We start from the raw sequence: 25,464 nt of genomic DNA, 5'->3' as shown, positions 1-25,464 counted from the left end.
CAGTATTGTAGAAAAAAAATGAATGCAATCTTCTACCTAACAAATCATTACCAGTTATAAAATATACTTTTATATATATATATATATATACACACATTTTATATAGTGTTGTAATAAAGCCCTGTGAAATCCAGTAGCTCACAATGAGACCTTTTGTACCACTACAATATAGGAGTAAAGCTCCTAATCTTTCCACAGGAATGACAATTTTATCTGTCTCTATTACTGCTTCCCTCCATATACACTTACATAGTTCTAGATTAAATTAGATTATTCTATATCTGAGTCACATCTGTAGTGTTGTTACAGATTTATTTTTATATCTCAAGACTGTGATGTTAACCACTGTTAATCACATAGATTCTAGAACAGATTAATTTTTATCAAGTATAACAATGTATAAGGAAGTATGAATCTGGGGAGAATCCATTCCCTCACTGTGCTTTATCTTGCTCTTTTTAAATTATTTTTATAAATGTTGCAGAAAATAGAATAGTTTTGTTGACTTTAGCTTCAAAATACTGTTATTATTCAGAGTACCTACACTGTCAGCCAACAAATGGGGGGGATTAGGTTGTCTGTACTTTGAATAATTCTGTGTTTGGGGAAGTAAACACACACACACACCAAAATGAAGTAAAATAAAGTTTCACACTTACACCTTGGTCAACCAGTTCACCACTGAAATAAACATGAACATTTTAGAGCCAAGCTGTAGCTTTACAGATGATAATGAGCACAGGAACATGGAATAAGCACAGAATACAAGGTATTGCTATATTCATGCCTTAACAGTTAAATTCAAGCTTGTGTAGTTTCCCAAATTATGATGGATTCGGCAGTTTCCTCAATTATTATGTATTTGGCAGTAATGTTACATTTACCAGGCCTTTCACTTCATTTTGTGTCATCAATGAAACAAAACAAAAGCATCATTCCTGTTTCCAGGAAAAGGCTACTTAGCCAGGCTCACAGTCATCCAGATGCGATTCTTGGCTTCTTCAGCTATTCTTCATCCTCCACATTTAAAATGTTCAACATATTTCACCTTTAGAGAGGCACAAACATTAAGGATATCTCCCCATGGGATTGATACTATTTGTTCTTTACAGCAAGATTCCAGACAAGGAATAATTAATAAAGCTGATGGTAATATGAACCAGTGAGAAACTGTACTTATTTCGCTTGTCTTTGCTATGCTTTCCCTACTCCTTTCTTCCTCTTTTTTTTTCCACCTGACATTTCCTCAATTTCTGTTTTTCAACACTCCATTGCCTTCACTAGCTCTGGTAGTAGCATCTAACAGTAAAAACATGATCAGTTTTTACTTGGCAGACACCGGATGCTGTAGACAATTATGAGGTCTCCATTTGCCAGAACAAGGGCAGTTTGCCACTGTATCCTGAAAACAATAATTTGCCCCACCAATTTCACCTCTTGAATCCAGCCCAGAGATTGTGTTTAGAAGACCAGACACATGCTTGCCCAAGGAATACACAGATACATTTTTTAGTCTTCCCTGAGTGTGCAAATACCTGTTGTGAGGCCGGATATTCTGCTTTTGGCTGGGAAACTTTTTCCTAGTGCCTGGTACTGTGCTGTGATTTGGGTTTAGTATAAGAATAATGTTGGTAACACTTTCAGGTGTTGCTAAGTTGTGCTTACCCCAAGACAAGAACTCTCCAGTCTCCCACACTGAGCCAGAGAACAGCAGCATAAGAAGCTGGGGGCACCCACAACCAGACCAGCTAACCTGAACAGGCCAAAGGAATATTCCATACCACAGAAGATCACACCCAGTAAATAATCTGGGGGGAGTTGGCTGTGAGGTGCTGATCACTGCTCAAGGACAAGCTGGGCCTTGGTCAGCAGGTGGTGAGCAACTACATTGCACATCACATTTTTTTATTTATTATTATTTTTTTTTCTTTTACTTTAATTATTCATCTGTCCTTACCTCAGCCTATGGGTTTTACCTTTACCTTTTCTCCTCCCCATCCCAGTGAGAGCAGGGAAGGGGAAGGAATGAGTGAGCAGGTGTGTGTTACTTACTTGTTGGCTGAGGTTTAACTACTACACCTGAGCAAGCAAAACTGTCCAGCATCTAAAGCTACACCTCCAGGAAGTGCTCTGTGAAGCAATTCTACAGTGCTGATCACAACAGTTTACCAACCTGGGTAAACTGGGTGCTGGATTCTACTGCAGTACAAATAAACGCTGTGTTAATGTGTCTGACTTCCCAGAACAGTGGAAACTGCACATCTTCACCTAAAATAAGCTTGCTACTTTAGCACTTTGACCCTAACTTTTTAGCTTCTCATGTTATTTAGTATATCAGTTTCTCCAGGAAATACCAATTCAAAGCTGCAGTACATATGCTGAAAGGCATATGGAAACTATGAGAAAACTGTTCTGTAGGTATGGCTCAAAAGCTGGGAAACTTTCAACCTACATGCCTGTTAATAAATTCAGCCAATTGTATAATTCAGTTTTACGGCAGCTGAAGATTTTAAACATGAAACTTCTTTGCTTTCTGTTAACTCATGGAATTTTGGGTGGAAAATGAATGGAGGAAATTGCAGATGCTCCAGAAGGCTCAAAGGGGAGAACATTTGACCTACTTCAACATGTAAGAAACATAATACAACAGACAGGTAGTAAGCCAGTACACTAGCAAGAGAGTAGGGAAGAAGTTGCAAGCAGCCTTTTCATATTTAGAATTCTGGAATTCTACTGCAAACACAGCTGAATGAGCATTAGTGTGCACACTACATTCCAGCAGGGCTCAATATCCCAGGAGTTTAGGGATTTACTAACCTTTATGACTGACGAAGCTTGAAAGCATTTGGCAAAAGACTGTTTACAGTATTTGCATGTTTTCTCTTGGGAACAGTATCGCTGGATGTTCTAATTAATGCCGGCTTCTTGGCTACGATATTATTTGCTCCTGTGGAAAAGGCTCTTAACTGACTTCACTGCAAAATAAACACTGCTCTGAATCTGGGACTGGTAAGACCTGCTATTTTATTTTAGCTAGATAGTTCTTTATTATCCTGTTTGAACTGTGTTGAAGCTGTGAGAGTTAATAATGAAAAATAATAAATGACCACTATGATGTTTCATTATTATTTTAATAATTTTCTCTCTGTCTGTAGTTACTACTTATCTTGAGTGTCTGTTAAAGAAAAGTCCTTCACTTTTCTTGAACTTCTGAAAAACAGGACTTTTGCGATACAAATAGGTACAAAGAAACAATAGCTCCAAACTACATACCTTTATCTTTATTTGCCCGTCTCATTATTTGCATTGAAAGTGTCTGTAAGTTTCTGAATACTGGCAGCAACCTATTCAAAATCAACCCACCAGTCTTCTGTTTTTTTTAGTCTAAAATCTCACCAATCAACTTTAAAAAGCAAATAATCTTAATTATTTAAGAAATAATCTAAATAATTTTTGCATGTTTCACAGAGTCATGTAATTTCACAGGCAGAAAAAATGGAGTAAAAATACATGGAATGAATTATTATTTTCTGGTTTTTTCAGTGAAATCTCCCAAGAGACTGACAGAAGCAGAGAAAGAAGTTTGCTAACATTTTGCTATTAAAAAAACTTGCATTTTTTACCAATAATCTTATCTTTTCATCCAGAAAGTACAATAAGTACTTCAGGTACTTATGGATAAAGTAAAGGCCTTTCTTTAAAAAGACTATGGGCTTTCAGATAAGCGTGCTCAGAGGCTTCTCTGTAAGAGAGCTCTGTTCTCTCAGATACATGGAACCTCTCGAAAGATACTTGATGACTTACAGTATTAAGAAATCTAAACAAGAATTAAATATCTAAATCAAGGCAGAAGTCAACAAAAGTCTAACAGATAGCCCTATAGCAAGGGATGTCAGAATTAGAGGTACGCATTACAGAACATGCAGACTAAAATACTTCTGCAAATCACAGGGAACAGTACTTATTTTTATAGCACTGTAGACTGACTCTCAAATTATCCTTTCTCTCTTCCTAATTACCCTTCTTTTTTTTCTCCTCACTAACTTTGCAAGGGGATTTTGACAAATTAATGAAACCTCAAACTCTTTCCTTTTGTTGTCTTCTATGTTAAATTACAGAGATCTCATGTCAGTAAAACAATTGGTATGGGTGGGCTTCATCAGACACTGAAACAAATGTGAGTCTTGAAAAAAAAAGCTCAGTACTAGTTTTCTTTTTGCAATAAATGTAACAATGATGAGAAAATCACAAATAATCAGCTAGTAGGGTGGCAAATAAATACGTTAAGTTGATTTTCTAAACTGTATCAGAAGTTTCCTCTGTTCAAACAAATCCTGTAAGACATTTGTTGAGAAATGCTGTATAGGTTACAAACGGGCATATGAAGCACTTACAGTGAAAGGATCTTTAGAACTCTTGGATGGCCAAGAGCTCTATTCCGTCATCTGGAAAATGCATTAGAAAAAACACTAATAGATTTTCTTGATCTTTTTCAAAGGCATCTTACCATTGCAGTGTAGCTGGAGTTGAATGCGGTTTTGATGCTCTATTATTTTCTTTTTCCTCATCTGTTAAGAAACAAACAAAAAAAGCTGTGTGATTTCATCAGGAATTTCTCAGGAATTCATGAACTGTTTTTTAAAAAGAAATAATGTTTGAATGGTAAGAATTTTTTTAACTAATTAAAATAAAATTTAAAACAATTAAAATGTGCTCAAGTGCCAAAGCTTTCTCAAGTGCCAAAGCTTTCTCTGGCTAAAATTCAGAAATGTAAATAATTATGTTCCCTGAACTACCATCTGTAGATACTGCTTAAGGCACTAAACTCTGCAAATATCACTGATAGCAGGAGCAGAGTGCTGCCTAGGAATACTGACATTGAAAAGGACAAATTTATATGGAAAAAAAGCAACTCTTAGATCTCTACCAGCATGTAAGAACATGTAAACAGTTTCACTCACTATAACGGAACTGTTGCCTTACACAAGTTTTATATTAGATAAGGCATTTAAACTAATGGGGTACGCCCATTGTTTGATCTTAACATAAGGTAATTATTAGATGTTTATAAATTTACAGGGATTAATTCTGAATGAGAATAAGTGTATATTCTGTTATATACTTTATTCCTTTTCAGGTGATTTCTCTGATAATTTTCCCCATTAACTGTTCCCAAGGCAACTCTGGTTTGCTGATTTTCCAAAAATTCAGATAAAAGATGAATAAAGGAACAGGTAATTAAAATAAAACTTCAAATATTGGATTCTTCCTAGGAGGCATTTGTTCTTTTGAAACAATTTAGAAATATGTATAGAATAATTCTGACTAAATTGTGTTTTATTAAACATGTAAAACATTCCTGGGTGAAAGCTGAGTGGAGCACAATCAACAGCTCCAGAATGTTATTCTTTGGGAAAAGTGTTGTATCAAACACATTTTGAGATTTTAACAGCTTTGTCCCCAGTGAAAGCATTCAGCATAGATGGCTTTGATACCTAAACAATAGGGTAAACCTGTACACCACGCTGCAAGTCTCATTTCTTCATGAAATTAACTTTTAGAAGTAATATAAGCGAGCCTTTAGGATGCGGGATCTTACGGGAGCAGCGCTATCTCCTCTGCACATCGGACCCTCTTGGGAGGCCTTTTCAGCTGTGCGGGAAACCCACGCACGCAAATAACACCCCGGCTTGGAAGGCTCTGCGTGCAGCCCTCGTCCCCCAGGACTTCTTGCCTTACCCACGGGAAGCTGGGGCAGCCGAACTTCCTTTATCCCGCGGCCGCTCCCCTGGGCGCCAGCAAATCCCATTCCGCAGCTCCCCGCGGACCCCCAGCGCAGCCTCCCCCGCATCTGCATGACAACGGGCCCCTAATTATTGGGCCGCACACTCCCTCCCTGCCTTTCAGGGCCCGCTTTTATTCAGCGCACAGGACCAACATACACATCTCAAATCACTTTTAAATTGTGGGTTTCGTTTGTTTTTCCTAATCAGGCGGTCGGCGTGCAGCAAACGCGGGCACACGGGGCCTGAATGCCGAGGGGCCGTGGCTGCCGCCCCGCACGCCCAAGGACCAGTCATGGGATGGCTTCCACCTGTGCTAAGGGGGCTGAATTCCCCTCTGGACACGTGGCAGACATCAAACTTCAAGTCAATATCTAAGTTACACAATATCTCTACACCCGTTCCATCCCCCAGCCCCCCAGCTTTTTTTCACTTGCACCGAGTGAGCTGCTGTGAGCAGGTGCTTTACTTAACCTGCCCTCAGACATACTTCACGCCCGCTACACTCAGCTCCTCCCACTAAGGATTTGTTTTAACGACACAAACTAACAATTAGGTCAGAAACTGCAATTTATATGTCCTTCCTCAGGAATGTTTGCCTCCTGGGGATCCTTCTTAAAGACCCCTCAGCATCCCCCCCCTAACTGTCCCTTAAAACCAAGAAAGAAAAGATGGACTTCAACTGTAACTCAGAAAATTTCTTTTAAGCATTAATTTCCAGTGAACAACTGGATTTTCAACAAAGCTAAATTTTTCGCAGAGTTAGTGTTTGTCACCCCAAAGTCAATTCTCTGTACAAGAAAATGGTGCAACTTTGTTTTCTGTCAACGAACCTGCTGCCAGCCAAACTTTCACTTTTCTATTAAAAAGATGGAAAGGGATGCAGATGGTATGGGAATAGATGGGACCTAGAAATACAAACTTTCAGTATTACATATAAAAGTTCTTAATTCTACCTTGTCTAGTTTAACAATATAATCTCATCAGATAATTGACTAGCAGAAAATAATAAATAGCTTTATATTTTAGCTGTCAGCAGGGCACCTAATGGTGTCCATATCAAGTAGAGAATGTTTAACTCTTGACTCAGGTCCGATACCAGATCACTTTGTCTAGCATGAAAGAGGGAAGGGAAACAGCATTTCTTACTTTTTGGCCCGTCATTTTATCAATTCACATCAAAACAACACTGTAGATTAAAATAAAGGCATACCTTTTAAAATGCAATACTTTTAAAATCCAACCTATTTTGTAGGAAAGGGAAATAAAGTCACTGAAAAGAAGTCCTGCTTCAAGGCACTGTCAAAGAAGAGACATGACAATTCTGTGACAAATCCAAAAGGTCTTGAAGTCACAAGGAAAAACCTTGTTCAATTCACAGTTGCAGGGATTCACACAAAGCACCCCAGGGAGAAACCCATGTAGTGTGCTCACGCCACTGCCAACAGGAGGACTACCAGCATCCCAAGGAAAAAGTGTCTTCAAGGTACCTGATTAGGTGGAAAACCTGGTACTCATCCCAAACGGAATGCAGATAACAGCTTAGACAACTGCAAGTAAAAGTCTCAGCATAGAAGGGGCCTTCAAACATAATAAAACTAGGAATCAATGATGTTCTAGAAAAACAGTATTTGTTGGCTCACAGAGATATCAGAGGATCCTTTTGTCCCAAACTCCATGGAAGTTCTTTTGCTAACTGCTCCATCTTAATTCCAAAATTCTGTTTCAAAGCCACTCAAGTGGAGTCCTGTTTGTATCTTGTGCATGTTTGTATCTTGGGCATATTTGTATCTTAGTGGCCTTCCCAGAGCTCTCAGCGGGATCCTCTAACTTTTGCTGTCTGATTCTAGGTACAGCTCAAGGGATTTCTTACTTGGTGCAAGACATGGAGACAACAGAAGCTGTGCTCAGCAGCTCTGAGCCTGCTGCCTTAAACACAGGGAGTGGAACAACCTGAAGCAAAGACAGACCTTTTTTGTAATTGTGTTGGTGTTAGTCTGTTTATCATAACTAAAATGGAGCTAAGTTCTTTCCACTGTGAAGGTAATTGGAGAGCCTTGTACTTTCCAGTGCTGCCTGCATGTGTCTCAAAACCAAGAAAGAAACTAACATGCTGTTACTATCTTTATATAGATAAAATCCTTTCCTTAGTTCAGGTAGCTGCACATTTTCCAGAGGAATATCCTCTTCCTCTGTACCCCCTGCAGGCCAGATTCTGACTGTCCTCAGAAGTGATTTGGCCTCAGCCAAAAGCAAGTAGCTCTTTTTTAAACTTCCCTTTTTTTTTTTTTTTTAATAGAAGAATAAGAGGTTTACTTCAAACAAAAACCAAAGCTGCTGGGTAAGTCATTACAGCCACTATGAACATGGATTTTGAACACCACTTTTGAAGCACAAAAAGTAGTCTGAATATTTTCTTTTATCTCATAGGAAGTCTACACATTCACATTTCCAAATAAGCAAGAAAATTTGGACAAGCAACCCTTCCACTTCATCAAGAAACATCATAATTCCTTCCCCACGGAACTGAAGTTGAAACTTTTGTAAGCCTTTATTTGTATTCTTCCAGACCTCTATTTCAATTTAGATAATCTGGTTTAATGCACAGTACACCAAAAATGTTATGGAGTTGGGTTTTTTTCAATTATTGGCTACAAGATTGTACTGTTCCCTTTTCCTGTGAATCTTTTGACTAACCTGGATCATGGAAGTGGCAGCTGGAAAAATGTTTTAAAAGCTGGAAAGTGAAATAAAATTTAGTGATAATTTTTATGTTAGAATATAAAGACTGTGGTTCGGAAGATGTCAGAAAATGTTCCAAAAGGGTAAGAAGCACTCCAGGAAGCACAGAGGTGATGTGAATCCACGGCTGGGAGTCATCACTTCCTTTCCCAGTGTAATGCAGGTTCGAGAGGCCTGGGGGTATCTGGATAAGAATGGAAGATTGCAAAGGACCCCTGTGGCCTGAAGTATGGTTCTGTAACATACTTTAGCTGTAGAAAAGGAGACCAGGAAAGCTATTATTCCTGTTCTAAAACCCTATGAACTCTAAAATCCTCCAGGAAAAAAAGAGTCACAAGAGCAAGCATTATGCCCAGTAAAAACATTATTGGTTCACAGCACAAGTTCTCAATCTTCAGTGGAGCCAAGGCCCAAAGAAAATGAAAGCAACCCACCCCAACTGAAAACCAAACCCACATTTTCCTTGGTAGTCCAGCCAACAGCTGCCTCATGTATGTAGAGACAAAAAACCAGTCAAGAGAAAGGTGGTTTAGGCTTTCTTTTGGTTGCAGATGAAAACTGGACCTACACTGACAACAGCAATTCGACCACCATTCTGAAGAATTCAAATAGGGTTATGTGGGTTTTCTCAAAGCATTTTGCTTCCTGCTTTGTTTGTAAATATATGACAGAGGCTAGACAAAGATTGACATGATGGTTTGGAAATTCCTGGTTGGTTTTTGGGTGGTGTTAGAAAAATGTTAGAAAGAACTCAAGGGGTAGAAAGGAGCACATTAGACAATGATTTCTACAGTGAAACTTCTAGTTTGTTCTGGATTTCACAGATTATTGCTGTGGCTTGTTTTGCTTTCCTACTTCTTCTTCTTCACCTTCTCCCCTCCCTCACCTCCCCCTCAAAACAAGGATGACTTTTCAGGTGGATTAATTCTCTTATCTGCACTGCAGAAATGCTGGTAATCAGTGCAAAGGAAGCATCTGGAAGAACTGGCTATTAAGAAGGAAGCTAGATAAAATCAACTCTGCCTCTCATTTGGGTTTCCATTATATGCTGTGACAATGTCTTCTGCACACAAACAGAGGAACAAATTCATTTATGTATTTGTTTTATCAGTTCTAAATTCACTGCCTTTCATTATCATTGCTTGCTTCTTATTTCAAGAACCAGAAAACAGAATGAGCCACCATGCCATCTTCTTAATGCCACTGTCTGAAACACCTGCTCTTGTTAATCACACAGGTCCTCGTTTTACTGGCCCCAGCTATGTGGAAGTTCCTCATGCTCATATTTAAAGCACATTTAACAATCCTGAATTCTGACCCTATGAAGAGTCTGAAGACACCTCTTATTCATTACAGATTCCTTCCGTCACTTTCTCAGTAGCATCAGAGTTAAATGGACTTTGTGTATCTCACAGGTTCTCATAAGATTCAAAATTACAAGCTGCTGTTTTTATTTTCACTATAATCCACCATAATTTTTAAAGATAAATTAATTTCTATTCCTTAATTTTTAAAAACAGAAAACCCCAAACCTCTCCCAGTTTCATTGTCAATTTTTAAAGATTCTTGTGCATGGTTCTTAGCTTGCGAGTCATGAATAAATACCATTTTTCTACTAACATCTTCCTTCTCCTTCAGAAATATTCCCTCAAATATATCCCTAGACTAATGAGAGTAAGGCCCCAATACAGCAAATTTCATGATCCATTACAATATTGTGCTACAAGGCATGTAGTTTTACCACTATGTCAAAATAAATAATTCTCTTAAAATGAAAAAAAAAATGTAAAAGGGAACTGCAGCAATGAGGTTATTTAAAATACACTTTTAAAACACATATTTATGAAATGTAAATTACTAGTTACTGGATTAAAGAATTCCATCTGCATTAATATCTTGAATGTGAATATTAATTCTGGAAATTAAAAGTAACATGGAGAGTATTTTGCTTTAGGCAAATTAAGCAGAATAGAAATTGCATAAACAGGGAAAACTAAATGGTAGGCTAGAAACTGTCTTGCAATTTTAAAAACAAAAAAATTGGTTGTTCTAAACTACTTTGAAATTATTTTGATTACCTGCTATTGTTAAAAATCAAGACTTAAAATTACTATCACTAGAAAAGAAAAAAAATACTTGATTTAAAATCAGATAGATTGATAAATTTTTCCCTCTCTGACTAAAAAGAAAGCAATATCATGTGTTAGTAAGTGATTTTTTAATCTCACAATTGTTTAATTCTTAATGGAAATATTTTTGAATTTATGTTTTGATATAGTAGTATTGGAAAACAGCACATTTTCCCACATATTTTGAACACAAGGTGTTCACCAGTGAAAAGCAAAACAGGTGCTTTTTCTTCTAAGCTGATCCTAACAGCACATTTTAGTGGTCATTCAATCTTTATTCAGTGACAAATTCTTCTGATTGTTTTAACCAATAAACAGTACTATTTCCTTTCAAAAAAAATGTAAATATCCCAGAAAAAAAAATTAATAAAACTGTTGAGTATGTCAAGGGAGTAGACTCCTTAAAATACACAGTACTAAAAATTTAATCCAGCTGTAGCAACTTATATAGTAGGAAATGAGCACTCGGACGTGTTCACACTCACTTTAAATGAATGACAAGTTACTTACTTTCATCATTAGAAACATTCCCCAGAGAGGTGTGACTGGAATAACGTTTGTTTTCACTTTCATTGAGACATCGTTCAATCCAACTCTCTGCAAAAATAATAAAATAAAATAAAATATGCTCTTTTGTTTGCTTGTCTTTGCATAAAATATAAACTTGCAACAGATAAATCTAAATAAAATGTCAGCATTCAGCAGATTATGATCTTGAACATTTGTATTAAAATATGCTTGGTCTGAGGATATTTAGCAAGAAAATCTTTCTTGCTTTTAAACTTAGCTGTTGCTTTCTAGCTTCATTTTCTGGGGGTTTTGGTTTTTGGTTTTTTTTTTTTTTCGCTTTTAAACTACAGAGGCTGAAACACCTCTGGGTACAAAACAAAGGTCCTTGGGATATTCTGTCCCCCATCACATGATACGTTAAAAAATAAAAATCAAATTAAACATGGAAATCACACTAGTTTTCAAGTCTTAGTCTGGCAATGGCTTATACCCTCGAGTATTCCCGCTGGTTTTGGAAGAAATCTTACTGAGTATAAAATCAATAATTCATGTGAATTTTGGTTAAATTGAGGATCAAACTCTGCTCTGTGAAGCCCAGCCCTACAACCTCATTCACACTGGTGGAGTCCCAGGCACTATCTTTTCCTCACTGGTACAAGTCCAATGTAGCAAGTCAGCAGCTGCTGAGCTGCTCAAACCTTTGTCACCCCACAGTGCAAATGAAACCACTCCTGTTCCTCCCTGTTTTTCAACATATTCCCACCAGTCAGATGAGTTACCTACAGCATTACATTGATTTGAATCCACTGTTCTTCCTGGAAGCTATAACTTATGTCCCTTGATGACTTTAGAGGATGCGCCAGGCTCAGCAGAATATGCTGTTACAGGTCTTCAGGGCAAAAGTTACACCTTCTTATGTGTTTCCTTGGACAAAGTATGAAATATGAGTTCTTGAGTTTGTCTAAATCCCTAGATATTGCTACAATAAACTGACCTCCCTCATAAGATTATTTTTCAAGGGTGTGAACGTGGGCAGAAACGAGTTTATGCTCAGAGAACTCCCTGTGGTCAAAGCAAGAAAAAGAAGGGATAGATGGAAGTCTGCAAGGCAAGCCTGCAAGTTATGACAGAAAACAACTCCACTGAGCGAAGAGATGCCCAAGAAACAAGGGGAAACAGGCCTCGCTGTCAGCAAACTGCCAGAGCCAGAAACACCTTCAAAGACATGGAAACGGCTCCAGATTCCTTTCCGTAAGCCCCCGCACCAGCCACCAAGCTACCTGCAAAGCATAGGCAGTAGTCTGCCAGCCAGCAAAAGCCCATCACAGCAGCAGGCTTGAAGGGAAAGCAGGAACCCAGCATCTTGGGAAAGCTGCCCATCTGGTTTATAGAAGATAAAAGTTGGTATGACCTAATTTCAGCACTAGATGCCAGTAAACAAATAAATGGTCATGGTCAGATACATCCTGCAGGAAAAAATGCTTTTTAAACCCAGGCAGTTGTATAAACCGGTGCATATTCCTCTGTACACATCTCCTCCACTGCCATGTAAACAAAAGGGCAATGGCACCCGTGCAGAATCTCAGAAAGAGTGTGCTGAGAACCCTTCAGAGCTGATTTGTAGGCCATGCCACGGGACACCAGGTACTGTTCCTTTGTGCGCTTGTGGTTTTCAGGCAGTGTTGTGGCAGCTCCAGGCTATTCCCCTCCCCAGTTATTCACAGTAGGAACATGCTGCAGTGCTGCCTTCACCAATACAAGCACGTCCCTGTGTACATCTTCCTCATTCACCATCACACTTGTGCCTGAGAAGCCTCACAGCCTGCTCCCTTAAGGTACTTCTCTGAAAACCATCAAAAAACCCAAAATCTATTGTCGGCAATAGATTTTTAAAGGATATTTCTTCTCCCATCAAATTCAACACAGCCTTGTTTAAAAATCACTGTAAGACTGCTGACACCATGATATAAAACCTGCCAGCAGGGCCCGTGCTGTGAAATCAGCCCCTGCTCAGTTACAAACCGACAAGCCGGCAGCAACTCCAACTTGGAGGCTTTCCCTGCTTGTGCTGCTCAGCTGCATGGGGTAGGGATGTATCACCTCCTTGTCTGAGGGCCAACACAAGGATATGGCTGCTTTCTGCCAGATTTCTTTTGCTGCCCTAAAAATGAGCTCACAGCATCTTCCCAGTCCTATTTTAGTACTGTGAGCTGTCTCACAGGTGAAGAGAAACTTGCTGCTGAGAGCAACATCCAAGAGAGGTGCAAGAAGCCTTGGGAAAGATTACCCTACCTCCTCCTCCTCCTTTCAGCACACAGCCATGGCTGTATATAATTCCCTTGGCTCTGAGCCCAGCTGCAGGGAGTAAAAGCAAAGGCGGCTGCCGTTAGCGCCAAGGGGAGACCAATGCCCAGCTCTGCCCTTTCTTTTCCTGCCGGCACTGAGAGCTGGGAAGCTGGGATGCATCCTCTTCCCTCGGCAGCAGGGAACTGCCAGCAGCCATCTTTAGTCAAATTCCCTGCCTAAGTAGTACAGAAAAAAACCCCCAACTTCTTAAGTGTCACTCCATAACCACTTTCATCATCCTTGTTCACGCAGTGTCCGTGATAGCTGTGCACATTCCCCTTTTTGACAGGAAAACCAGCCAGTTTACACTGCCATTTATAAAGCCTGGAGCATGGTGCAGTTACAGTTTAATTATGTGCTGCAGCTCCTTTGGTCCGGAATCACCCCAGTTCAGCCTGCTGCAGCCTGAGTCTGGCTTTCCCTTTGTGGCTTTGCATTTAAATAGCTGATAGAAATCCTTCAGGCCTGAAAAGATACACAACCTGTCTGGCAGCAAAGAATGAAGAAAACTAACTCTTTTGAGCAAAAATGTCAGGGAGTTTATGACAAATTTGTCAAATTATTTGGCAGATGACAAAATGTGACAAAACCAGCTAACTATTTAAAAGCTGTATTATCTCATAAACCAAATTATGCAAGTATAAATAAATAAATCTTCAAATATGTAACTTCATTCAATAACTAGCTATTTTTCTACTGTTTGTATAAAGAAAAACATTTTACAAGGCTTTTAACTCCCAATATTAATAACAGTGTCTTCAGGTATTAAAAGAAAACACAACTACAGTTTTGATAAAATTTTAAATAGTCCCATCAGCCCACAGATCCCAAGCACAGTAACACCTGCCCAAAATAAAACAAAAGGAGAAAGAGGCAGAGCAAACAAAATCAAAACTCAAAATTAAGCTTGACTTTTATAAGGTCTTTCGAGTTAATACCATTAGGTCTTGTTCCAGGCCAAAGGAACACACTGGGTTCCCTCTACATGTTGAATGTGCTTGTCCTCATGACACGTGGGTGTGCCTGTCCCAGCAAGAAAAGGGCCATGGGGAACCTCTGGCGTCTCCAAGCTGTGGTTCCATCCCAAGGCTGGCACCAACCACATCACACTACTGTTCTAAATAAACATTGAGTCATGTGGGATGGAATTTTTTTGCGATTAAAGCTTAATTATTGCACTTGAACCTTAGTTTTCACAGGCAGGATTTCACAGCAGGAAAACTCACGGAATTATGGAGAGTTCAGGCAGCAATTAAGCAGAAGTGCATATCAGACCTGATAACAATGATGAGTCGTTAACACAAGATGAGAAACCCAAAATTTCCAATGGGAAGTGTTTGTGAGAACAAAAGAAACTACATCTTAATACAGACCATATTTTTTCCCACTGTGTTTTTAGTGCATCAAGCCTTAAGGCATTTCCTCTCCCCCTCTAGGACTCCTTCCCATCAGGAGTCCCAGCACCCTGTACCCTCAATTGTACTGAAACAAGGATCAGCGCTAGTGAAAAAGCAAAACAACACATTAGGAATAGCTAGTAGTAAAATGTAGTATAGTCACTTACTCATAACTGTGTCACAGTATGGAAACTATTATAATCTTACTACCAAAGAAAGAAAATAATGTTTTTAATGACATTTTGAGGATCCATCTTCAAATATCATAGCAACTATTTAATTTTGCACAGGTCAAGAGTGAACTGTAGTGAAACACACAACTGTGTTCCTCAGCCTTAAAATTTTTGTTATACAATTTTGCATACCACTAAATACAAATACACTGTATCTGCTGTGGGATTCCTACATGAGGGAAAGGAGATAATTATTCAAATTACAATAATTTTCCCAGTGTAAATATTGTGACAGAATAAGTTACTATTACACCAACAAAAAAATTAGAAATTGTTCAAAATTAAATGCTGAAAGATGAATTTAAAATAACTATGGAACTATTTCTGCCCCTAATTTTGCCTCTTCTCTTTTTGATCTCAATCTTTCTTAAGCTGACATCCACTGAGACTCAAGCATCAGAGTATTTCACTTCTGTTCCATGTGCCACACTTTTACCAAGAGAAGTTTAAACTGAACTTGTTTTCAAAAGTAGGCAGAGCAGAAGGTGTGTAGCTTCACCCTATCCCTACCAAGCCACTTCTTTTCAACAAACAGCATATTTTCAATTGTATGGTGTTTCAAAGATTGAGCTGGGGAGGTAGGCTTGGGAGCTCTGGGACAAAAATATGCAAGAAGTGTTTAGGGGCAGGAACTTTCATGAAGTATCAGAAATAAGAAGCAGAAATGTTCTTGAAATTTATCTTTGACAAATTATTTTGACATGTTATCTCCTTCAGAAGTAAAAGCTTGCTTCTGGAACACATCTTTGAAAGGCTTCTCCTCCAGAGCCTGAGTTGAGGTGATGCAGCAGAGGAGCCTGTGTACTGCCAGTACATTTAATGAGATAATTACTCCCTGTTTGTGTAATAGTTATTAGCTACCTGTATTTTCAGCCCACAGCACTGGTTACTCCCACATGGGCATGCTGTAGCAAGAGCAGGGCAAGGGCTACTCAGGCTCCTCTCTGCAGAGAAGAGGAGATGGATCTGATCACAGGCACAATGGCTTCTGCTCCCGCTGTCCTGCCAGGAAGGTCAGGAGCAGCTGCAGTAACAGCACCACCTGTAATCACAGCCTCTTCTGGCCTTGGGGAGCCACTGTGGCCACGGGCGCTGGGGGGCTATGCCACACAGCTTGGAACTAAGTGTACCCAGAGCTGCTGGCTACAGCCCTGTGGGCATGTGTGTATGCCCTGAAGAGAGATAAGGAGGGTTTATGGGCAGAACAAAGCTCTGTGGCCACCTAATCTGAGCTGCATTTTGCTCACCTCATTCCCTACACAGAATACACAGTACTGGTTTTCCAGTTATGCCATATCCTCTGACCCACGTGTGGTCACGGCACTGGCATAATTGGGAATCACTCGTTTTTCGAAAGTGTATGAGATGAGAATCCCCATGTCCTAGAGACACAGCCAAGGCTTTGATAATGACAAAATTTGCACAACCATTTATTTCACCAAAGCCATAGCAATTGTATGAAAAGCCCTCTTATGTGCTGTCAGCTCTAGATTGGCTCTCACACTCCAAATTTATAAGTCACCAAAAAGCATGACAATTTACTTGGGGAGCTGAACACAGACCAGCTCTTCTTCCACATGAGTTTGCTTGTCACTGAAATAGAGTTATCACTGGAATAAGAATATAAGATTTGATAGGACCCAAACTACTTCTTGAGCTATATACTAACTTGGATGGCAACAGTCCAGCTCCTTATCTTTATTCATGATTGCTCTTGTAATTTTTTGCCCGTTTCTTGAGGCAAATTAAAAAAAAAAAAGTTGTAAGTAACCATGAGAAAAGGCATCTAAAAGTAGATAATGCAAATATAAAGGAACTAGCAAATTTTAGTGCATTTGTAAGAGGACCTGATGGAAAAATTACTATTTAGCAGTGAGGACAGTCTCCATTTTCCAGTTCCAGTGACAGAAGAGGAACTCCTCTCATGCATACGGAGTCTTAGCACCCCTCTGAGTTATTTGTTTGATGTTCTCAGAGGGAACAGTTACTCATCTCTTCCTGCAGCATCTCTTTGCCAAGTGTCTCAGTACCAAGCTGGCCAGCAACACTGTCTAGCTGCTCATCTGATCTGTAACCACAAGAGAAAGTGGCTGCTAACAGGAGATTTCGCAGGTAAACACAGTAACTCAAAAGCTCAAGAGGCTGACTGAAGGTCATAGAACCTCCCATTTCCATTTTGACAGCCCATGGTACCAACAGGAGAGTTGATGGGATTATATTCTATATCTTTTCTTATTATTAACCATCACTGCTCTGACAGCATCTGCTGTTGTCTGTTTCAGAGTAAGTCTGAGGTTTTCAAGATTCATTGAGCTTTTCTCTGCAGAGCTGATCTTGCTGAACATGGCCTGAGACATGCCAGCACCCCAAAAACTCTGTTCATGCTCTCCATGTTGCATCATTGCTGTGGACAGAGGACTTCTAACCTCTAGAGCTGTAAAATTCATAAAGTCTGAGTAGCCTGCCTGCTTCGGCCATCCCTTAGTGTGCTGAAAATCTAATTTCTAAATGCTATCTGAATGAAAGTAAGGAAAAATGAGCTAGTGCATGTAATATTTTGACAAATGCAAGTGAAGACTTCACCTTGTAACACTTCAATGCCTTGGAGCAATTGGCCATAACTTATAAGACAAATCACTAGTTTAAAACTGTCCCTTAAAGGCAAAAGAGATGATCTCTTTCTCTCAGGAGTAATGATCCGGAGATAAACCTGAAGTCTGACCCTCAAACTACTAAACACCTATTCTAGTACCTGCTGTATGCAACATCTGGCCTGAGTAGAAGCAGGATTCATGTTCTGTATCTCTCTCACACCTTGCAGCACAGCACCGCTGGTTACAGGCACATCTGCCACCTGAGAAGTGCTGCTGGAGTGCTGTGCAGGTTGGTTACAGCAGCGCATTTCAAGCAACACTCTCTTTGAAAGAAAGCAAACAAAAATCACTTTATCTATAAAGCCTCAGTGTACTGCAAAAGCAAGACCTAAACAAGATCTTGCTTAGCCTCAGCACACTGTTATAAATAAGTGTGTCTGTGACATGACAGGGCTTGGCAGCCACTGGCTCCCATTGAGGGCACTGAACTTACCAAAATCTACTAAAATCAAGCAGAACAAGCTACTAGGGACAGCCAATCACACAGTAATTTTCTAAGATTTAGGTTTTCATAGGTGATGTAATCAAAATGTTCCTCCTCTCCACTGCCAAATGAAAGGTTTCTGAGACCATACAAGGGTCATTATCCAGCTGCTGTTCCCTGTAACTACCTCAGCACACAGACACTCCTAGTCCACAAACCAGCCCCTCTCTAACCATTAAGGGGGACCTGCCACAGAGAGCGTGGTTCTGCTCCTTGCTGCCTGATTTGGTGCCATCAGCTGGCAAGGCACACACCCTTCAGTCAGTGCATGCTAGCTGCCAGGAACATCTTCAAGCTCCACAGGAAATCATGCCAGTGTCCTCCTTGGTCCTGGACAGCCATCTTCTGTTCTTCCAAGAGACCTGCTCCTCAGGGATGACAGTGATGCATGGCCTTGGTGCAGATGCCAGAGCTGCTACCCTGACAAGCTGCCAGATACTTCAGTGTTTTGTTTCCTAATCTAACTTTTTACTTCATTTCCAACAGGGGAAAATGTCAGGCACTCTTGTTGCAGTCCTTTTGTTCTCATTTCTTGGCATACTATTCTTTTGGATCTATTTCAGGGTTAATGGACATTGGTCCAGGGCACTTTGTAGATGCTGGCAGGAATGTTTTTGTTCTCTTTCTTTGACTTATGATTCTGAAAAAGCATTGTGAAGATTCTCCATGATATCGTAAGAATGCAAAGAATAACTCTCTTGTGTGTGAGAGAGCTCTTTTGTTTTGTTTAGCCAGATCTTCACTCCCAGAATTGATTTTCTGCTAAACTATTTGATAAAATATATTAAAAATTGACCTGCCATACTTAAACTAATAACAAAAAGCACCACAGATAATAATTTTTTTAACTCCTCCAGAATACTTGGGCAGAAAAGCTGGAACTTATGAGATGTGCTATTCTTACGCTGGGCACAGTGCAGAAGTTCATCTGAATGTTTCTTTCATTTAAGTATTCTGCCAACAATATTCCTCGTTATGAAGGTGCATCCTAAATGCAGATAAAACACCCCCAGAAGCCCTATAATACAAGATGTTTCTGCATAATGATTCTGGTGTTTAGGGCAGCCTCTACCCTGGTTCAAATAAGGAACTCCTATCTGCCCCCTTCTCTGGAATCACATAGCATATTGCTATTGCATTTCCAACTCGATACACATGTTAATTAGAAGTAGCCCTTTCCCTCTCCCAGTCACACACAGATGCTATCTATTGTTTCATTTTGAAGAGTAAGTACCAGATCAGTAATGGTTGCTTGGTTCTTGCTTCATCAAAGCCATTCCTCATTTAGCAGAAAAGCAAACCTCACTTGGCCCGATTTCAGTGCGGTGACATTTCCTCACATTCCCTTAGTGACACCAGTAACTGACCAACTCAGCTCTCCCAGTGCTGAACTTTAACTTACATGGTTGTGCAACATGCAGCCAATCTTTTCATCAGTAAGATCATCACACACATCATGTGCCTCCAAGCACCAACCCTGCAGACAGCAAAATGTGCCCTCATGCTTCCCCAACAGGATGTGTTATGGCTCCTTGGTCCGTCAGGGTCTGCTGCATAACTCAGTGGAAAGGCTATCAGTGTCTCAAATTTAACTGCAATGTGTCCTTTCAAGGAAATGCATACATGTCTCTTGATCGTTGCCAGACCTATTCTTCTCCAGAAAAAAAGCTCAGCATCAATTGATACCCCTTTTTGCCCCAGATTCCATTAACTTCTTCTGCTATTAATGTGAGACACACAAGTGAGCTCATACGGCCTTAAATTCTAGGTACCTCTCCCATCTCTTCCACCCTGCAGCAGTCTCTTCTCCCAAGCTTCTAGGTTAGACATTCCCAGCTGCTGCCATGGTCTCTCAGCTTACTAGTGTGCATGAGAAGACATGAAGTTCTCAAATCTTAATTTAGCTCAGCTTCATTATTACACAGGGCTGGAATCATTTGGCTGAGCAGGAGAGCTATGGCTCAAGAAACAGAATTTGCATCAAGTACCCATGAAATGCTTCCCTCTGCCTCAGGAGCTGATGAATCCAGCAGGCAGGCCAATTTGGCACAGAGATGGTAGTACATCAGTAAGACAGCCCCACAAAGATAACAAAATGAAAATATGTGAGATATGGGTGGGGGATACACAAAACATTAGTTGTGGGGCTCAGGGGAGAGAGAGAGGAGGGGCAAGGCTGGTTGTTGGAAAGGAGGTGAGAAGAAAATGGAAAGGAAACAAAAGAATGAATGAGAAAGAAAAAGACATGGTCAGAAATAAAGGATGGGAGAAAAGAAAGTAACTATAGAGGCTTTCTATTTTTTTTTAATCAGGAGAAAAGAGGTCAACTCCTAAAGGAATGAGGCTACAGTAAATATTTCTCATTAGAAACAGCATCCAGTTGAGCAGACTGAAAGAACATGAGAAGACAGACCCAAGTGTGCACAGAATACATGAATCAGGTGTTAGGACATAATCACAGCAGTAGGAAAGAGACAATCCTTTGACTGAAAAAGAGTGTGAACTAAAATATAAAGAGGCTACATTGACTCAAATGGTGACCCCTTTTCCTCCCTTTATGAATATCTACTCCATATCTATCTGTTGCTCATTACTGTCAAAGGATGCTGCCGTGACATCATTCACAACCATTTGGTGGGTAAATATGACACACCAGACAGAAACAAATGAATGCTGTTGCTCTCAGAATGTACACAGAGAGTATCTGCCTACCAAAACTAGCAGAGAGGACATTAATAAATCATCATAACATCCCCCCACAAAGATGGGTACCCCTCAGAACTAATTTCATGCTGTTACAGTCTAAATACGGTTGACAAAAAGTCTTTGCTAAGTCCTGATGTGCCTAGACTTACAGATTTGTAAACCTTGTATGAATTTATTCCCTTCCAAATTATCTTCCCCTCCTTTACAAAGTACTATGAAAGTAGACCAGAGCTTTTAAAACTAGGAGCCTGGCTCTTCTGAGAAGACTCCAGTCTCCTCTGAACAATATGCAAAGCAAACTCAGGGAGGGAACATGAGAAAAAAAGAGAAGTCTTCTTTCCTCCTTCTTTTTTTGCCCAAGACTCACCAAAACAAGAGTCTAGTATTGAATATTCAGCACTGAATACTAACTGCTCAATAGATGGTCTGTTTGCAGAGCTCAAAGTGGAAATGACCCAGCAAGGAGGAGAGGTGAACACACTGCTCCATCCATGTGATTAAACTGCTCTGTAAACGCAGTCCTCCCTACTTCTACCCACCTCATTACAATGGAGGCCATTTGCTACCCCTACCACAACTCGTTTTTAAAAAATGTTTGCATTAGAGGGGCCCCTGCACCAGTATTGTCCCCATGACTCTACATTTAGGATAGGAATGTGAGTCCCAGCTCGGGAAAACCTGCTCTAGCCAGACAGTCCAACCAGTGGGATGTGCTACTGCCACTGCTTGGGAAAAAGAAAGCACTGGCACAGTTTACAGAGGAGCAGAGCAGGGAACAGTCCCTGCGTTCAGCCTGCACAGGGCATGGAGTGAACATCACCGGGCAGCTACCTTGTTCTGCCATGGACGTTGGAAGTCTCTTCAGTTCTCCTCCTCTGAGTTAAGACATTTTGCTGTCATACAGTGAACACCCAGGAGGCCAAGATGTGACAGAGGATGGTGTGCAAACACAACACACCATTTAGCAAATGTGTCATTTGCACTACGCCTCTCATAGGGCCAAATTTCCCTTGATAACAAAAACATAGTTGATTCTACCCTTAACCCCGAGAGGTCCAAAAGAAGCAGCCTTTTACTGACACAAAATGCACGTTTCAGACCTGTCCTGCTGAGAATTCCTGCTCCGGCTCTTCCATCGTGTTGTCCCCAGTGGGACCTCTGTCTCACGTGCAGCACTGGGCACAGCTCCTTTCCTGGTGGCCCTGGGGTGCCAAGCTTGTTAGCCAGCAAATCTCTATCCTGCTGCTTAGCCTGGTCTGGCAGACAGAGAGCTAGAGCTGAAGGGCTGTGCTGAGGGGTAGGTGAGTCCCTCCACCACCACATGAGCCTGTGGACCCAGGAACACCCACTGCAGGAGCAGGCGTCTTTCATCACATCATCCTGGGGCCCAGGACTCCACTTTTATATTGCTCTGCTCCGTATTTTTTTTTTGTGGTGTCTATCAGGCCACTGTTACTTTAATGACCAGCCAAGAATTTTTGTTTCCCCTTTTGCTTAAGCTCTTAAGGGGTAAAAGAGCAGGAAGGATTTTACTTTCCTCTGAGCATCAGAGATAGCAACAGCCAGGAGTAGGGTACCTAGAAGCATTAAGCACTCATTTGCTTAATTAGGACATTCTGCCATCGGCTCGTGTTTAAACTGAATGTCAGATGAGGGTGGGAACCACACAAGTCAGGTTGTTGAGGATTTTTTCCCCCTTTGAAGGGTAAGGTTTTGTCTACTTTCTACAACCATCCATGAATCTTATTCAACAAATGGTCTGCTTCAGTGAGATCCTAAAGTATTAGGAGAACATACAGCCTTTCCTGCTCGGCCTCTAAAACAGCTCCTGTTTTTTTGCAGCAGATTGCACCTTTGTCATACAGTGCTGAAGTGACCTTAGTAGTAAAAAGGATGTTCTGTGAGGCCTTTTGAATTAGGTGTGCATTGCTGTCACCATGGGGGAGCCGGCTCTGAAACACAGGTGATTCCACCCAGCACCAGATGACCAGTCATGAGATCCCACTAACGAACTGGGCTCTCCCTCCATATTTCCCTTCCTCAGCTGTAGCTGAGGTAGTTCAAACACTCCTGAAATAGTTTAGCAGTTAAAAGGGTTCTCGAATGGAGGGGAAAAAAAAAAGTGTATTAATGGTTTTAACATTGTATTTAGTGGTACTTCTACTTTTTGCTTTTTTCACTATTTTTAAATTTCCTTTGTCACTGCATTTCTGGTATTTTATTGCTTTACAAGTATAGCACAAGCTAGATCTCAACATACCAACCTCTACAAGAACAGAAAGCTCCTGTCTTTGTTGACCTGTAGATCTCATTTGCAAACTTATATTTATTTATAAGACATTTTTCATTTAATGAATTTTACTTGCCTTAATATGAACATCTCTAAGTCTTGCCCCAAGTAGCCAAACCAGCTGAAGAAACAGGACTCTGATAGTATAATTCTTAAGGAGTGGAAGTTTAAAAAGAGATGAAAGAGAAGGTGAATGACAAGAAGTATTTCTACTTACAGTATTCTTTAATTAAAAAAAAAAAAAGGGTGGTAATTTCTAACACTTGAAACATGGAGTCCTTTCTTCCAGGCAAATATCAGTTTTTTTCTAGATACAATCTCAGCAAGGAAATGAAAGCCCCTAGAGAAGAGGATTTTGTGGTTTTAATTGTTTCAATCTCTGCCATGGGGTTCATGAGTGCCCAAAGCTCCAGCACAAAGTCTGTCAGAGTGACAATCACAGCATCAGACTGTGACTACAGCCAGTCTAGAGAACAGATGAAATCCCAGCATTTGTCCCCAGCCTACTACTCTGAAATGAATGACTCTAATTCCCAGGGCTATAATTTCAGGGAATCAGTCATTCAGAGAATATTCTGGCTATCTGAAATATATTGTTTGCTCTTACGATAATATTTGGTATCCTGCACAAAAATGTTCAGCATAAGCTGCTAATTAATTGTGAAGATATCATTCACAGCTTTGAATCAGCTCCTTGGTTCCTGTAACAATTTTCATCTCAGAGAAATTAACTTCAATTACCAATAAAAGAAAACGAAGTGCTTAACTGTAGCTGAAGTGAAGGAAACAAGACAGCACTGAGCCCCGCATTTCACATTTCAGACTTCAGGCAAATTAAGCTGCAAATGAGCTTTCTCCTACCGGGTGCAGTGAGAACCAAGGCTCTGTTTAACCCTCTCCACTTTTTCCTGGTTTCAAATTTATCATAAAGGGAAAAATGGTCAAAAGCATTTAATTCAACATGTGTTTATATGCAGATAGCTCTTGCAGCAAGCAAGAAAGACCCTGATGCTGACTTTATGCACCATCTCTAACACTGGCTAGTATTTCATAGCTAATAAACTACTCTTACTGCAAATCTCCTGAGAGAAAAACAAATGTAAATTAAGACAGGCCAGTACTGCTAGTTATGCATGTAAAATAGCTACAATTAAATTATTACACATTTCCAGCTGTGGGGAGGGATCATTACATGTTAACCCTGGGCATCTGTCCTCTCTCAGGCACACACATGGACTTCAACAGGTGTTTCCCTTGTAGAGCCACTGCAGCATCAGGACGCATCTCTAACAGCAAATTGTATTAGCTTTAAAAGTTCCCAGAAAGTCCCTGGCACATATATACAATTCTACAGGATCCTAAAGAGGTGAGTAAACATGCCAGTGGTCCAGATATCCTAAAAAACCCGCACAGGTCTCCACTGGCTTAATCATCACCACATACTCTTCCTTCCTCCACTTGTTATCCATAGGATCGCTCAGCCATGGAATAGCCTTTACACTATCCATCTTCCTCCCCAGTATGTCAGCAACCAAATCCCCATCCAGCCGGGATGCTGGGCTCCAGCAGGGTGGGATCATACTGGGTATTCTTTTTCACACACAATGAAACTAATAGAAAATCCAGCACAGATGCAGGGAAACAGACAAGAGCGTGAACTCAGGAAATTCACAAACCTCAGCACTCACAGAATTTTGAGCTAATTATTTGTACTCCAATGTCACATCAAGTATCCCCAAAGGACCGACCTTATATTTGTATTAGTTACATGACAGCCCACCACTGCTCTCAAGGCATTGTTATGATCAATCAAGCCCCAGCTGTATATAGGCCACCTCTTCAAAAGTCTTATCTGAAGAGGTACTAAAATTTCATCACCAAGCAGATTTCAGTGATCCCACAGTTTGATCTTTAGTTTGCTATACCGAAATCCTATGTTTGGAAATAGTATTCCAGAGGATGCACCTCTTTATGACTGTCCTAACTTGCAAACCAGCTGAAAATTAAGCTAGCAAAATGCAAAGGTGTTTACATTCAAAGACACTGCAGATTTTACAACTACGCTAACCTTCTTCCTTCCCTGCACACTCAGTGCATTGCCAGCTGAAAATCAGCCTTCTTTTCTAAAGGCAAGCAAGCCAACAACCCTGATGGAGGCAGGATACTCTTCTGATGACTTCCTGTGGGACA

General features: G+C 40.3%; 1 protein-coding gene across 5 annotated transcripts in view; it reads right to left on the bottom strand.

Moving 5' to 3' along the window:
- RFX4 (regulatory factor X4) overlaps positions 1-25,464 on the bottom strand; it is an 87,827-nt gene that overhangs the window by 57,093 nt on the left and 5,270 nt on the right. For 3 of the 5 annotated variants that reach the window (XM_030959716.1, XM_030959713.1, XM_030959714.1), the window contains exons 2-3: positions 11,165-11,251; positions 4,508-4,568 (exon numbers count right to left, since the gene is read on the bottom strand). In XM_030959716.1, the coding sequence (XP_030815576.1) occupies positions 4,508-4,510 (3 nt within the window). In that variant the 5' untranslated portion in view covers positions 4,511-4,568; positions 11,165-11,251. The remainder of the gene's footprint in view (positions 1-4,507; positions 4,569-11,164; positions 11,252-25,464) is intronic. The other 2 variants (XM_030959717.1, XM_030959715.1) reach the window with 1 other exon arrangement.

Source organism: Camarhynchus parvulus, chromosome 1A, assembly GCF_901933205.1.
Source record: "Camarhynchus parvulus chromosome 1A, STF_HiC, whole genome shotgun sequence".
Classification (NCBI taxonomy): domain Eukaryota; kingdom Metazoa; phylum Chordata; class Aves; order Passeriformes; family Thraupidae; genus Camarhynchus; species Camarhynchus parvulus.
The sequence above is the reverse complement of the archived record's forward strand: the minus strand, read 5'-3'. Positions and strand labels throughout refer to the sequence as shown.